The following is a 14,223-nucleotide window of genomic DNA, read 5'->3' as shown; positions in this document are numbered from 1 at the left end:
CGGTGCTATATGGCACTAAAAACGGTTCTTCTATGATTACGAGCAAAGAACCACTTTTGGTGCTATATAGCACCGTTTGTTTTTAGAGTGTATTGCATAAAATGCTTTACTGGCTATTAAACTTACAGGCCTGAAAATCACAATTTTAAACACCACATTAAAGTTTGGCTATCTTTAAAGTGCACCTATTTCATAGCTAAAAACGTTATTTTGTGTATTTGGTATAATACAATGTGTTTGCGTGGTTTACGGTTAAAAAAACCCACATTCTTTATATCGTACTGTAGCTCCAGATTTCACCCTCTTCCTCAAACTCATTGATTTGTACAAAACTCATCGATCTGAAAACCCTTGTGTCCCTGATTGGCCAGCTAATCTATACGTTGTGTATGGCCTGAATACCTCTGACATCAGCCGGAAGTGTGACGCTCCCTACCATGTTTGAAAGATTCGCTCACAATGCAATGCTAACAGGAGTACAGGCTGTGAGTCTGAAGCTGGAGGAATTATGATAATGTCGGTCTTGTCTTCATCACCAACCCCAGGAAGTAAACTGTTGCCTACAATCTGTGTGTTTGTTGTAGTCCAAGAAAAGAGATTTACGTTGAAGACAATAACTCGCATCATCGTTTATTTTGAGGTATTAAAACCATTTGCATATCGTTAAAATGTACTAATACACACTTACACACTAGCCTGACGTTGTCATACTCAATTCTAGTCAGAATTTGAGTCTGATACCGCTCCATTGAGCTATAATTATGAGGCGTGTCTCAACCGAAAAATGCCTCTGCACTCAATTGGATAGACCTACGACCAATCAGAGCAACGGAGTGTATGTTGAAATTACGTCTTTGCAGCCTGACCGAACTGCTAGTTATTTCGCTACAATGACACTAACATTGTGATTATACTAAGTCTGAGTTAGCGAATGTACATCAACACCTACTATGTTTACAACATTTCGTTTATATCACAACATGAAGTATTTACTAAGTCATAGAGTATGACTATCTCTTACCATTTGTACGTTAGGTGAACTTCATCCACGACGATACCCTACGTTGGCTTGAAAATATTGGAGCCTAGCATGTCCCTCCACTTATTCAGCAACCACGACTCCGGGCTTCCGAAAAGAAGCTGGCAACGACCGCTAATTATATCCATCTCGTCGTGCACGCAGAGTTGCATCGCCATGATAAGGTTGCCCATTTCAGTTGCGACCAACCTTTGCCAAATCCCATAGGAAGGACGGCAAAAACATCAACAAATGCCCTGCTCGCGTTTCTCTGTTCCTCTTTTAAAATCAATGCTCTGTCGATATCTTTTAGAACAGACTCAATGTCAGAATCCACACATCTGAACTCTACAGCGGCAGCCATTCAACACACGCGCTCTTTGGTGACGTGGTTCATTACGTTACTGTCGTTTATATGTCAATAAGCGTATAAAGCCTGCCCTCACAATTTGATTCGTCGGCCTGTTTTGGTATTCTCATAGTAGCTCCTCAACGGTGAATCCCCAGACCGATCTTCCCCGTATTTCAAATCGTGGTGGGCGGGGCTAAGATCGGCTGGCACCCAGGCTACTTACACACCAAAGGAAATGTAAAATCGTGATTCGGATCATAGTTGCTCTTAAACTCTTTCCCCGCCATTGACGAGATAACTCATCAATTAAGAGAAAACGAGAATGCCAATGACGAGAATTTCGGGTAGCGTCTCGCTGCGGCCTGCGGTGGGCATCCGGCCCCGCCCGCGTCCAGGCGTGGCGTCAGTTGCCACGTCCATTCACATCTCACTCCAACACAGTAGATGGCGATAATGTACCTTATGTTGGTGCTTCCCGAAGAAGAGAGAAAGCACGAAGGTGAAGTACTAAAGATGTTTACCACGTCGGTAAGTAAAAGTATTTGTTTCGAAAGCCTAATGTAATTCCAAAATGTATTTATATTAATACATATATTTATGCTTGATAAAATCATACGATATATTCACAAGGATTGTACTGTGGTGCACGTAACCTCTTTTGCTGCTGTTAACTTTACGTATCAGATATCTGTCAAGCCAAAGAAAAATAAAACTTAATGGTAACTTGTTTTGAGAAATTGTTAAAATGTAAAACATTGATAACTTAAAAACTGTGAGTCATTTGTGTAGTTTATGCACATACAGCTTGATATGCCTAGTTGAACTTCACACATGCACGTTATTAACGTTCAACAGTGTTGATAAATTTGTTGATACATTCTTACAGGTTACTTTATCTAAAAAAAAAGAACTGAACTGTGCAGGACCACATCCCATTTTTACTGTTTGAACTGCAGCCAGACTGTAGTACGCAAGGAAATGCCAAATGCTTTATGACAGAAGCACTTACGGCATCTTCAGCTCCCTCTGTAGCTGCATGCTCCACAAATAAACCTTTATTTATTTTTTATTACAGGATTACAGAAAGAACATAAAGTGGAAGTTCATAAGGAACATTGGTCCAGCATGGTCCTGGGTAGAGAGTCACCGCAAGATATTCCTTGGAGAGGTGATGGAGCCTGCCTTCTCCAAATGGATTTGTTTTCGAATATCTGGAGGATCTGAACACGTTTATTTCAAACTGTTATGAGGAACAAGGCCTGTAAGGGCCATGAAATATTCTTGTTCAATAATAAATACAAAAATGCCCAGTGAAGCAAGAAGTGTCTTTTAATTTATCTTTAAGTATCTGGGTGACCTGGACATATTCATGTCAAGTTGTTAAAGAACAAAACCTCTAAGAGTCAAAGCCATGTTACTAAACTTCTACTGAAGTGCAATATGACATTCTAGCACATGCCACTTTTGGTCTCATTACACAATGTTTCCATTATTAACATTTGGCGTCTATGCTCCACTGTCAATTCTAACACAACCACTTTGTGTTTCATTGCACAATGAAACATACAATGTTTACATCTATGAACATTTATGCTCTATGCTGTATTGTGTTGTGTTTTATACTATATTGGCTATTTCGTTGTGATTATACTGTATATTGTAATATTGTTGTGAATATTGTAAATTGTACAGTCATGCTTAGTGCTTCTAGTCTAGTGTATGAAACTTGTGTATAGTTTTAAACATGAAAACTGATATATATTTGTATTTATTATGAAGGCATCTGAAGCTTGCTCCACCAGAATGTCATTGCAAATGTACAGTGAAAATAAAGATTTTATATAATCTATCAAAACAAGTAATTTCTCTATTTAGTCTATATGTATGTATGTATATTGTGTATGCTATTGCATATTGATCCTATAATTGACATATTTAGACTTTATGATGAAGTGGAACAAATGTTTAGAAAATTAAATGAAAATAAACTCATGAAAATATGTTAAGCATTACATTTACAATACTAAAAAGTAATGTCCACTTAAATGTAAACTTGTTTTGGCTATGTTACAATCGATCATATTAAATGGGAATTTATATCATTACATGCTGTAAAGGAATAAGGTAAAGCAAGCATATGTTATTGTTTAACCAATGAAATTAGCTCCGTTTATAATGTTTTTATGAAATTGGGGGAGGGTGGCCTAGATTTAATTTATGTCATATTAGTTTGGATATCGTTTACAAATATAAGAATACGTGTATTGTTAAAACGAAATATAACCTTTTATTAAGATTCTAAGATTGCAATAAACTGCTTTAACATACTTCGATAGGATCAGCGGGTTTCCGTGGGGAACCACGCTTTGCCATATATGGGAGTCACGCGGTGACGTATTGGACATGGGCGTGGCATCTGGCGTGCCACTTGGATGTGGGCGGGGTTGGATGTCCACCGCAGGCTGCAGCGAGTCATACTTGAGAATTTCCGGCTTTCCGCAATACCGCTATTATCCACCAGATGGCGCACTTCTGCAACTTATACAACCCGGAAGTAACGCTTTACGTGAAAGAGAAAGAACTCTGTATGTTTTGAGGATCGCTCTGAATCTGATCTTTATCAAAAGTCCTTCACAAAAATGGAATTATCTCAGCTTTTTGCTCAAAATGGGATGTTTTTGAAGAAACCTACCCATGTTTGAGAGGTGATAAAAAGAGAACTAATGAAGATAGGATGAAATGTTTTTTTTTTTTTTTTTTTTGAAAGCAGAGGGTCCTTTCATTTGATATATTGTTTGTTTATATATTTAAAGAAAAACATTTTCTGGAAGGCATTAAACTTTTGTGAAAAATATGAAAAATGCTGGCGCTGACTGGCAACTTAAAAAAAAATAAAATAAAAAAAATAATGAAGTAAACAGTGCAAATTCACACACAAAAATGTTCACAACAAGTTTATCAAATCACAACTCACATCCAATATGTTACACAACAAGATGGCTTTTTATAAATAAGATTATTACATATTCATGAAAAAAACACTTTTATTGCACATTAATTCAATTCAGTCCTTATTATCTGCCCTGATTCGGTTTTACATAGGAACCGTTTATTAGATCAAAAGCAAAAAGTGTCTGATAAGAGAGAGAAGATATAAAAAGGCATCAGATATTGTACATTGTGCACTGTTGCAAAACACGTGAAACGTTAACCAGTGAACAATACAAGGTTATGCTTGGAGCTTATAGTCTTGCTTAGCATGCCAAGACTGACAAATCTTTCCTAATGTTGCCTTACAGTATAGGAAATATATTATACTTCCAGACAGGTAGTGTTTGGATCATTTTTTAGTCTCCTCAGTCTCTTTCTCTTTTTGGCCACTTTTCCTGTTGGCCAGCTCCCTCAGACCCTCCTGAAGCTGTTCAATCGCCTCCGTGTCTCCAGCTGCATGCGCCAAGGACAGAGCCTCCTGGTACAGTTTACCAGACTCTTCAAACTCCCCTGATAAACAAAATAGAAAAAAAGACGATATTAAAGATATCAAGGTTATATTTTTACATAATGAAGAATGATTAATGTAGAAAAACGTAAATCACACAAAATGACTTTAGTAGGGTTTAACAGGCAAGGTCACAGATACCGAACCATAAATACTGGGTGCAAAAATTATAATAGTTAAAAAATGACTGTAAATAAAGGAAGGAGTTGAACCTTTGTGCATTAGTATTCCTGCCATATTTCCTAACAATACATGCTGGTCAGGGTGACCCGCAGCTTGTCCAAGATCAACGGCCCTCCTAACATAAACCAGCGCCTCATCGTGCTTTCCCTGCAGGTCCAAAACGGTTGCCAGGTCACTCATCAGAACCAAAGACTGAAACAGATCACAAACTACAAGATTATTCATTTGTAACATTTATAATTGTGCTTTTTGTAGACATTTGTGGACGCAGCGTGCATTCAAGTATACATTTGATTAGTTAGTTAGTTGTTAGGAGCGGGACACACCAAAGCTTTTTTTATGCGGCTGAAAACGCCGAATGCCAGCTGATTTTTTTAGCTGAGCGGCAGCTTTCTTCAGCTGAGCGCTTTGGTAGCTGTGATACTTAAGCTTTGAGCCGGTTGGTTGTTGCGATTCTTGTCCCGCCCCTCCTCCACTGTGATTGGACGGCCGTGTGAGAACTGACATTGACGAGCGGAGCTTTTCACCCACAGTTAAAACTCTTCTAATGCTGCATTCACACCAGCCGCGGTAGAGGCGTCAAGCACGAGTGATTTCAATGTTAAAGCAACACCAAATAGTTTTTTTACATTAAAATAACGTTTCCAAAAAAGTTTCAGTCGTTCATCCACTCGAAACAGGGTGAACGATACATTCACATTCGCTTTGCCGCCCTCTATCGGCCAAAACCGCACTAAAGAAGTTTACAACCGTCGGGTCGCGGTCCTGTAGTTCGAGTGACAACTACAAAAACTTGCTTTACGGCAGACATACGATCCAATCAGAGCCAGCCTCGCTGCAGCAGGCTAAATAATTTACGACAGTGGTAATGGACAATTCCACTTCCAACCTGTAGGGGGAGCAAAGAGCAAAAACTCTTTAGTGTTGCTTTAAGTCAATGTGAAGACGTGCGTCTGGAGGTCTCGCGGCGCAAATGAGCACGTTAGCACGATTCCGACTTGTTTGTGCGAATGGCGCGAATTGAGCATCTGGCGCGAATTATGTTTTTTGTGCATTTTGTGTTTCACGCAAATTGGTGTCTGACGCCAGAGTTGAAAAATGTTGAACTTTGGCGGATTTTCGCACCGCATTAACCAATCAAGAGCCTGCTTGCTTTTGTGGCGGCAGCTCCGCCCGGAGTCACTCATTCAACATGGAGGAATGCTTGATATTGTCCGTGAGCAGTCACCGGGAGCTAAACGAGACAGGAATATTCTTATTTCTATAGAGACAGGAATAAAAAGGACCTTGCTTGGAAGAGTGTCAGTGAGGAGGACATTGGGCAACCTGGTAAGTTGTAAATACACATTTCACTTTTGAGTCACGTGACGTTTATCGAATCGCCGTTTAAAAAAAAAATCTATAGTAAGGTGACCAAATACAAACAATCGTACATTCAAATCTCTCTATGAATGCACGATCAACATCAGCCATCTTGCAAACAGACAACCGCATAGCACTTGCCTCCCCACAAGAAGTGAATTTCGCCTCTGACGCGCGTCAAATGCTTGCTTTTTCCGCGCCTCTACTTCTCTCTAGACGCGCGACTGCATTTACACTGTTCAAGCCGCAAACTAGGCGCGGTAGATGGGATTTTGACGCCTCAAACGCGGCTGGTGTGAACCCACGGTAACTCTCGATGCTAAGCGCGGAAAAACTGCCGAGAGCCGGAGTTCAGCGCGGAAAAAAAATCACCAGCTGCTGGCTGTTTTGAAAAACGCTGCGCTTCCATTGGAAACATGTGCCAGCCAAGGCGTGAAAGCTTCAAGGGGGTCGCACACCGGCCGCGCAGCTCAGCGCCGCGTCGCGTCTAGGACAACTCGGACGTATTGTAAACAGGAAGTGCACATTAAGTAGCACGAGCTTCGTCAGATAGCGTCTACTTCAAAATGTAAAATATACGTTAGCAGCCAATGTTAATCATTAATGATGTGGGACACATTTGATGTTATTTAATGTTAAACTATGTGAGTGGCGCTCTGTGGCGCGACAGGGATTTGAACAACTTCCTGAGTCACAGCTGGGCGGTGCGGACAGGCGCCACCTGTCGCCGACGGTGTGCGTATACTAATAGAAAACATGTGTTACATTTTTTTAGAACGGCGCGGCGCTGAGCGGCCGGTGTGCGATCCCCTTTAGGGTGCATTTTTGATTCCATAAAGAACCTTTAACATCTGATGTTAAGCACACAGTTGACGGCACCCATTGACTTCCATAGTAGGAAAAGCAAATACTATGGAAGTCAGTGGGTACCATTATCAAAATATCTTTTGTGTTCGACAGAATAAAGAAACTCATACAATTTAGAGTAAACAATGGCAGAATTTTCATTTTTGGATGAACTATCCCTTTACATAGTCCTAGGTTAATCTAAACCCTGTCCCCTAAAACAGTGTTTCTCAACCCTGGTCCTCAAGGACCCCCTTCCAGAAAGTTTTAGATGTCTCCTTATTTAAAACACCTGAACCAACTCATCAGCCACCTTCCAAAATGTCTCCCTATCAAGCTAATAATTTAAATCAGGTGTGTTAATTAAGGAGACATCTAAAAACATTCTGGAAGGGGGTCCTTGAGGACCAGGGTTGAGAAACACTGCCCTAAAAGACATAATTCACTTAATCTGACACACAGAACACGAAAAGCCCTTTAAATGTCCTCAGACAGGGAACATTTGTTACTCGATGAATGATTATGACTATAGTGCATGTATCAGTCGGTGCACACTCGCGGCGTATTGTTCTCGAAAGAAAACCAAGCCTATTACCTGTGGGTGGGACTCTCCCTGCTCCTCCTGGCAAATCTGCAGGGCATGTCGGTAATCCCTGCAGGCCACCGTGAAACGGCGATGAGACGCCAAATAACGCGCTCTCGCATCTAGACTGAGACCTAAAAGCAACCTGGTGTCTTTACGCTCCTCATCTAGTCACAAAAGACACAAACATTCAGTATCAATTGAGACAGAAGCACTGACATCATATGTGTTGTTGTAATACCTGACAGGCTTTCTGGTGGAAGGTCTTTGTGTTTCTCAATCTTGGCCTCTAAAGACTCTGTGCAGAACTGGAAGCCATGCTCCGCCAACTCGTTCCTGGAAGCGAAAGATACGAGTTACTGAACAGAAAAGAGGTTAAAAGGTCAACCGACTCAAGCGTTTCTTCTCTTATGTGATTGTTTTAATGGAGAGCAGAACTCACTTGTTTTGAGTTGCATATATGCTGGCCAGCTTCAGCGACATTTCAATGACTGCATTGTCATCCTTTCCAGACAGGGAGAGGTGTGATTAGGACTCTTCTTTTTTGTTTTACATACTTTTTATTGTAAAACTTTTAATCGATTACCTGTGGTGTGCCACCTGACAGCATGAAACTCATGGCTGCTTTGAAAAGCTTCTCAGCCTGCAACGACAGATGATATCAAGAGTCAAATGCGCACATTCACCACAAATGTATACATTTATACAGAGTAATGTGAGTCAGTGGAGCACGGCAGAGAGAGGAACAGTCACACCCTTACTCACATTATCAAGCTGACCTTGAATGAAAGCAAGATTGGCCATCTGCGGAGAGAGAGAGAGAGAAAAAGAGAGAGAGATGTTTACAGATCTGTAATGTGCACTGCAACGTATTTAATTGTAAGGATTTGACAAGAGGAACTCTGGGATGAAAAAACAACATACCAGGCTGTATGTGTATATGATGGCATCATTATTGTGCGTCTGATGTGCCAGTCGGACAGCTTTGTGTAAGAAAACATTTGCTGCGTCCAGTTCCCCAGTCATCATACTGTACTGCGAGGAAAAGTGACAGACAGCGTTAGGGCATTTATCAAATAGTTAATTCTGATTGGTCAATAGCTGTGTTTTATTTAAAGGTTTTTAGTGATTTTACTTCATAAAAAAGTAGCTTTTTTCACTTTTATATTTGAATTGTGTGGTAACCGTTTTATAAAAGCAACAAGGTACTCAAGGCTAGTGCTGTATTTTAAGTCACGGCTGATAGGGTTGAAGGTCAACGCAGCGCAGCCTTGAGTACCTTTATGGCTTAATTAATTAAAAATGCATTTTGAGTTTTATTTTGTACTTCTGTATCTCAACTGGTAGAGCACCAAGGTCATGGGACACCCACACATACTGATAAAAGAAAATCACTGCCTGTAAATCACTTTGATGTATGTGCCTAATTCTTGAATGAAAGAAGAAACGTCCCACATGAAAAATACTTTACAAAAACGGTTTAGCAAGATGAGAAATGTATAAATCTTTTTAAAAAACTTAAAAAGAACGCATCAGGTTTATTTCAATGCACATGTATATCTTTGTTAATTTTTATGCAATAAGAAACCACATTTACACCATTTTTATGAAAGTTAAGACTGAATGGACCTGAAAATGCCAAATGGTGCAACCGCCAATTGCACCAAAGAATGACAAACATTAAATATTTTATCCACCTTGATTGCATGTAAGTGTAAAAAAATCATTTTAAAATATCATTTTATTAGTTATTTCTAACTGTAAATTTTTATGGGTTTTTGTAATATTTGTCCTAAAATGTGCTGAAAACAGCTCCGTTTTCTAAATAATCTTTGACAAATGATGTAAAATTGTACGTAAAAAAATCATATTACACTAAACTAGATAAATATATATTTTATCCCACATTTTTTAATGAATATATTTATATTTTAATTTAAAAAAAAATACTAGTTACATTAATTGAGACAGACAGATTACACCAATTGATATTTTTGCAATTATCCCCCAAATATTCTTTCAAAATGAAATAAAACCAACAATTTTAGACTTGGTCCTCAAAAAAGAGAATGTATGCAAGTAATCTGCAAGAATATTTGGGGGATAATTGCAAAAATGTCAATGTGGTGTTACCGGTCTGTGTCAATTGGTGTAACTGGTATTTTTTTAATGAAAATATAAATATATTCATAAAATATATAAAAATATTATATTATATTTTATATATATATATATATATATATATATAGAGTATATTTTTACATACATTTTTACATCATTTGTCAAAGATTATTTAGAAAACAGAGCATATTTCAGGACAAATATTACAAAAACTTATTAAAATTTAGTAATAACTAATAAAATGATATATTTTTTTTAATGATTACGCTTACATGCCATCAAGGTGGATCAAATATTTAATATTTCTCATTTTTTGGTGCAATTGACGGTTACACCATTTGACATTTTCAGGTCCATTCAATCTTAAATAAAAATGGCGCAAATTTAATTTTTTTATTGCATAAAAAATAAAAATCAACAAATACACTATGTGCATTGAAATAAACCTGATGCATGCTTTTAAAACAAGTTTTCAAAGATTTTAGAATTTCTCATCTTGCCAAACATTTTTGTCACTGACCCATTTAATGTAGTAAAATGTGGTATACCGTTTTATGTTATAGCAATTACACTGTGTTAATGTATAATGTAATTGATAAACTGTAGTATACTTTAAAATTTACTATGGCAAGGTTCAATAACACTATAGACCCCTTGCACGTGACGTCACGCTCTACTCGCGCGAATTATGGACGCCATGACGGACGGCGGAAGTGCTATGTTGTAGACGGACGGCAAGCCAAACAAGTACGTGTTTGTGTTCGTTAGGGTCATAAAATGATTATTTCGTGTTGCTATGATGCACCTACCATTACAGAAAAGTGGCATAAATACATTATTTTTACATGAATGTTATTGTTTAATGCTGCAGTGACACCATACATCATAGCTGCCTGCCAACTCTCACGCATTCACCGTGAGACCCAATTGACCCCATTCTCACACATCCATTTTCACGATGTAAGTAGCTAAACCAGTGCTCGCAGTACTGACACTTTTATATTTTAGCGTACCTTCACTGTCTTTTGCGTGCCACCACTTCTCATGTTGCTGGTGCTTTGCTGCAAAGAGTCAACGAGCATTTCACTTTATGTGGCGCTGCGCAGGAAGTTCGGCAGCGAGGACATCAGAGTACCGCGAGAGCAAGTCGAAATGTTACAAAAGGATCCGCCTTTACCTTTGCTCTCGCGTTACTCTGATGTCATACGCCGATCAGTCAGCTCCGTACCAGTCGAACACACAAAGCTTCAAGGTCTGGATGAAAAGCAGAGACCTGCCCGGATTCCACGCACGCAGATACCCTCAGAAAACAGCAATTTTAATCAACCATCACTCGCGTGTGCATGTTTGCAAGCAGTACAAGCCTGCGTGATGTTTGCGGTGACAGGTTTTAATAAAAGAGAAAAAAGTCAATTGATATTTGACATCTATAAACAATAATATATACGAAATATAATTATATGGTCTTGACATACACATTATCTGTTGCTTTAGTTTAATATTAAACTACTCATTTAGTTTAATTTGATTGTGACAGTCTCTCTATCACCAATCATAAATCATCACTTTACGCTTCTCTTTCTCAGTGGATAAACTGAATCAAAGCTGCTGTTATCTGCAGTTATACATTTTACAGAGACCAGTAGCCTATTCATTAGATTTTAAGAACTTTTTTGGCACTTTTATCAGAAGAAAGCATAATAGAAGTGTATAAAATAATAGTAAAGACTCTAATATCAGGCATTTAAACTCAGTAAAAGCTTTTATTTCAATTTAATTTCTAAAATATGATTCGATTTGTATAGTGAACCATTTTAACGCAGTCTTTTCCAACTATTTAACACAGAAATAGCTAAAATCCACACTATTATCAATTAGCAAATGGTTAGGACCTCTCTCACTCCAAGCTGAACTCAGAAGTTGGCAGCTCTGCAGACTTTTGAAAGCCTTAAGATCAGCACCAGTGTATGGGGGTATCCCGTTTACCACATAGTGGTACAAATTATGCGGGCTGAAGTCGGGCAGACTCGGCGATTTAATGAGGTCCGTGAAAATTGAAGGAGGAAGAAGGTAAGGGTCGGTATCCAGTCCCGCTATCTCTAAATTCTCTAAATAGCGCTTTTTGTGAGGACCTACCAAATGCCCTACCTTTACCGATAACTGCACAACAACTTCCTTAATATAAGAAGCCATGTATTTAGTGTAATATATATTTAAACTGTTTAAAACTAATCAAAGATCCCGCTCGTCTATTACTAATCAACCTAGTGCGTCAGTGATTTTGCCGTCCAGCATGGCGTCGTCACGTGGTCTAGGTCACGTGTTTGCAAAGGGTCTATAATAAGAATGCTACTACAGTTTACTATAGAACAAATAAGTATATAAGTGTACAACAGTACTTTTCTTGTGACCCTACTGTGAAAAACCAACTAGTCATTTTTCATTTACCGTTTTACATAATGTAAAGAACATGTAACCTTGATATATTTAAAATTAACGGAGTAAGATCATGCCAAAGATATCAAACTTTGATGCTTCTAATCTTAGAATTAGATTATAAAACTTAAGTCTGAATATCACAGACAAGGTCATAAAGTAATATATGTGCAACAGTATACCTTGGCTTTCTTTAAGAGCAGAATTAGTTCATCCTCAAGCTTCTGTTCCTCAGTCCGCTCATCAGAGCTTCCAAAAATGGAAAAAGCTGAAGCAAATCCCAGAGTCAAATCGAGAATTGATACAATGTGAAATAAACGTAAATTTACATATTTGAAAGCTCAGGTCGAGAGGTCAACATCACGCACGTTACCAATGTTTCTGCCACATCTACAACAAAAACAAATGCCAAACTTACCCATGGCACCCCATGCTGCAAGAGTCCACTCGCTAAACCCAGCTTTCTTCTCATTGATGCGTGCAGCAACAGAGAGATGCCGTGACCTTCTGCGACAGCTGCTCGACTGCACAAATGAGCCAACCGGTTGATGCAACGGTTTGATTCTTGCACGTGATAAACTAGTCGCCGATATATTTATCGTACAGTCAGTTACACAATGCTTCATACGAGCTATCTGTGAAGCGAGCTGTCGACAGTATGAGCGCAGCGCCATTTTCCGGTGTTTGTGTAACCACGACGTCAGCCGTGATAGTCATGTGATCAGTGTGCTGGACTTCATACGGCGCAGGGCAGACCGATCAACGTTTGACATTATAATACCGCGAGAGCATTCGAAACGTATCACTCTCGCGGTACTTCGTTGTCATACGCCAGTCGGTCTGCGAGGCGCATGTATGAAGTAAAACACAATGAAAAACTGACTTGATTTATGGTGTTTTGTATGTCTTTACAAACTAGAATTGTACATTGATTTAAACTAGGGGTGTCCTCGACTAAGGATTTACATATTCGAATCAGATTTGTCGAATCTTTCCATAGTCGACCGATAGTCGAATCATATCTATGGGTTGGGAGGGGGCCAGACAATGTACAAATTGGTAACTTTTATTTTCTTTCACAAGCAGCACACATAAACACAACTGTTAAAGTGACCAAAACTGTCTTTCAAGTGATGAACGAAGACAAAACTGACGATGCATTTATATATTTATTTTTTTTCAGGTAAAATATATAAGGCAACATTTGTTTATTTATTCCTCATAGCATTTTAAAGCCACGATCTACAGAACATCACACAAAAATACATTTTGATAACTAAACCTAAAAAAATAACAAAGGTGATTCTGCCTTGGAAACCCCGGCTACAATTAAGTGTTTTTATTTAATTTGGAGATATAGCGCGTCAAAGCAGTCATGACCAAAAAAAACCCGACAAATGAGAAATGACAAATAACTTGTGATTGTGACTGTAAATGATAAAAACTAATCTTTATTTACAATTCATTAAACGTTAATTTATAACATGAAAAACACTGAAATTAATTATTTTATAGACACTATGCGTTATTATTTAGCACAGAAATACCTGCTTGCTTGCTCTGACTTTGATAATCTCTGTATTCACTTTAGATACAGAAAGACCGGATGATATTATTTATTTCAGGAATCTCTTAGCTATCATTTAAAAGTGAACACCAACCATAATATTAAATCACAAGAAAGACATTCGTGTCAGGCAGAAATAGGTTCGGTGCAGATAGTTTCCGTTTCATCACCGAAATTTAAAAAAACGGCTTACCTGTTTTGTAGTTTAACTTTTGACAAGATAACCAAAATGTAGGATAAATACATTTTAAAAACT

The 14,223-nt window shown here is 38.4% G+C and overlaps 1 protein-coding gene across 2 annotated transcripts; it reads right to left on the bottom strand.

The window, feature by feature from the left end:
- Positions 1-4,297: 4,297 nt before the first annotated feature.
- Positions 4,298-13,116, bottom strand: ttc19 (tetratricopeptide repeat domain 19). Of its 2 annotated transcripts, none has more exons than XM_055201876.2 (10): positions 12,819-13,116; positions 12,583-12,668; positions 8,768-8,878; positions 8,609-8,647; positions 8,430-8,486; positions 8,286-8,347; positions 8,085-8,179; positions 7,856-8,010; positions 5,082-5,244; positions 4,298-4,871 (listed from the first exon to the last, which is right to left on the bottom strand). In XM_055201876.2, exons 1-10 carry the CDS (start codon positions 13,072-13,074, stop codon positions 4,711-4,713), a joined length of 1,185 nt encoding a protein of 394 aa, XP_055057851.2. In that variant the 5' UTR covers positions 13,075-13,116; the 3' UTR covers positions 4,298-4,710. The 2 variants fall into 2 exon arrangements, with proteins under 2 accessions (XP_055057851.2, XP_055057852.2); XM_055201877.2 differs by having other exon boundaries at positions 8,768-8,873; positions 12,819-12,860.
- Between the last annotated feature and the right edge of the window lie 1,107 nt (positions 13,117-14,223).

Source organism: Misgurnus anguillicaudatus, chromosome 2, assembly GCF_027580225.2.
Source record: "Misgurnus anguillicaudatus chromosome 2, ASM2758022v2, whole genome shotgun sequence".
NCBI lineage: Eukaryota > Metazoa > Chordata > Actinopteri > Cypriniformes > Cobitidae > Misgurnus > Misgurnus anguillicaudatus.
Note: the sequence above shows the minus strand (reverse complement) of the source record. Positions and strands in the feature narration are given on the sequence as shown.

Coding starts and splice junctions, on each gene's coding strand:
- ttc19 (XM_055201876.2), bottom strand. CDS start 13,074: ATGGCGCTGCGCTCATACTGTCGACAGCTCGCTTCACAGATAGCTCGT. Junction 8,487..8,608: donor TTCAAGGTCAGCTTGATAAT/GTGAGTAAGGGT, acceptor CTGTCGTTGCAG/GCTGAGAAGCTTTTCAAAGC. Junction 4,872..5,081: donor AGGAATACTAATGCACAAAG/GTTCAACTCCTT, acceptor TTTGTTTATCAG/GGGAGTTTGAAGAGTCTGGT.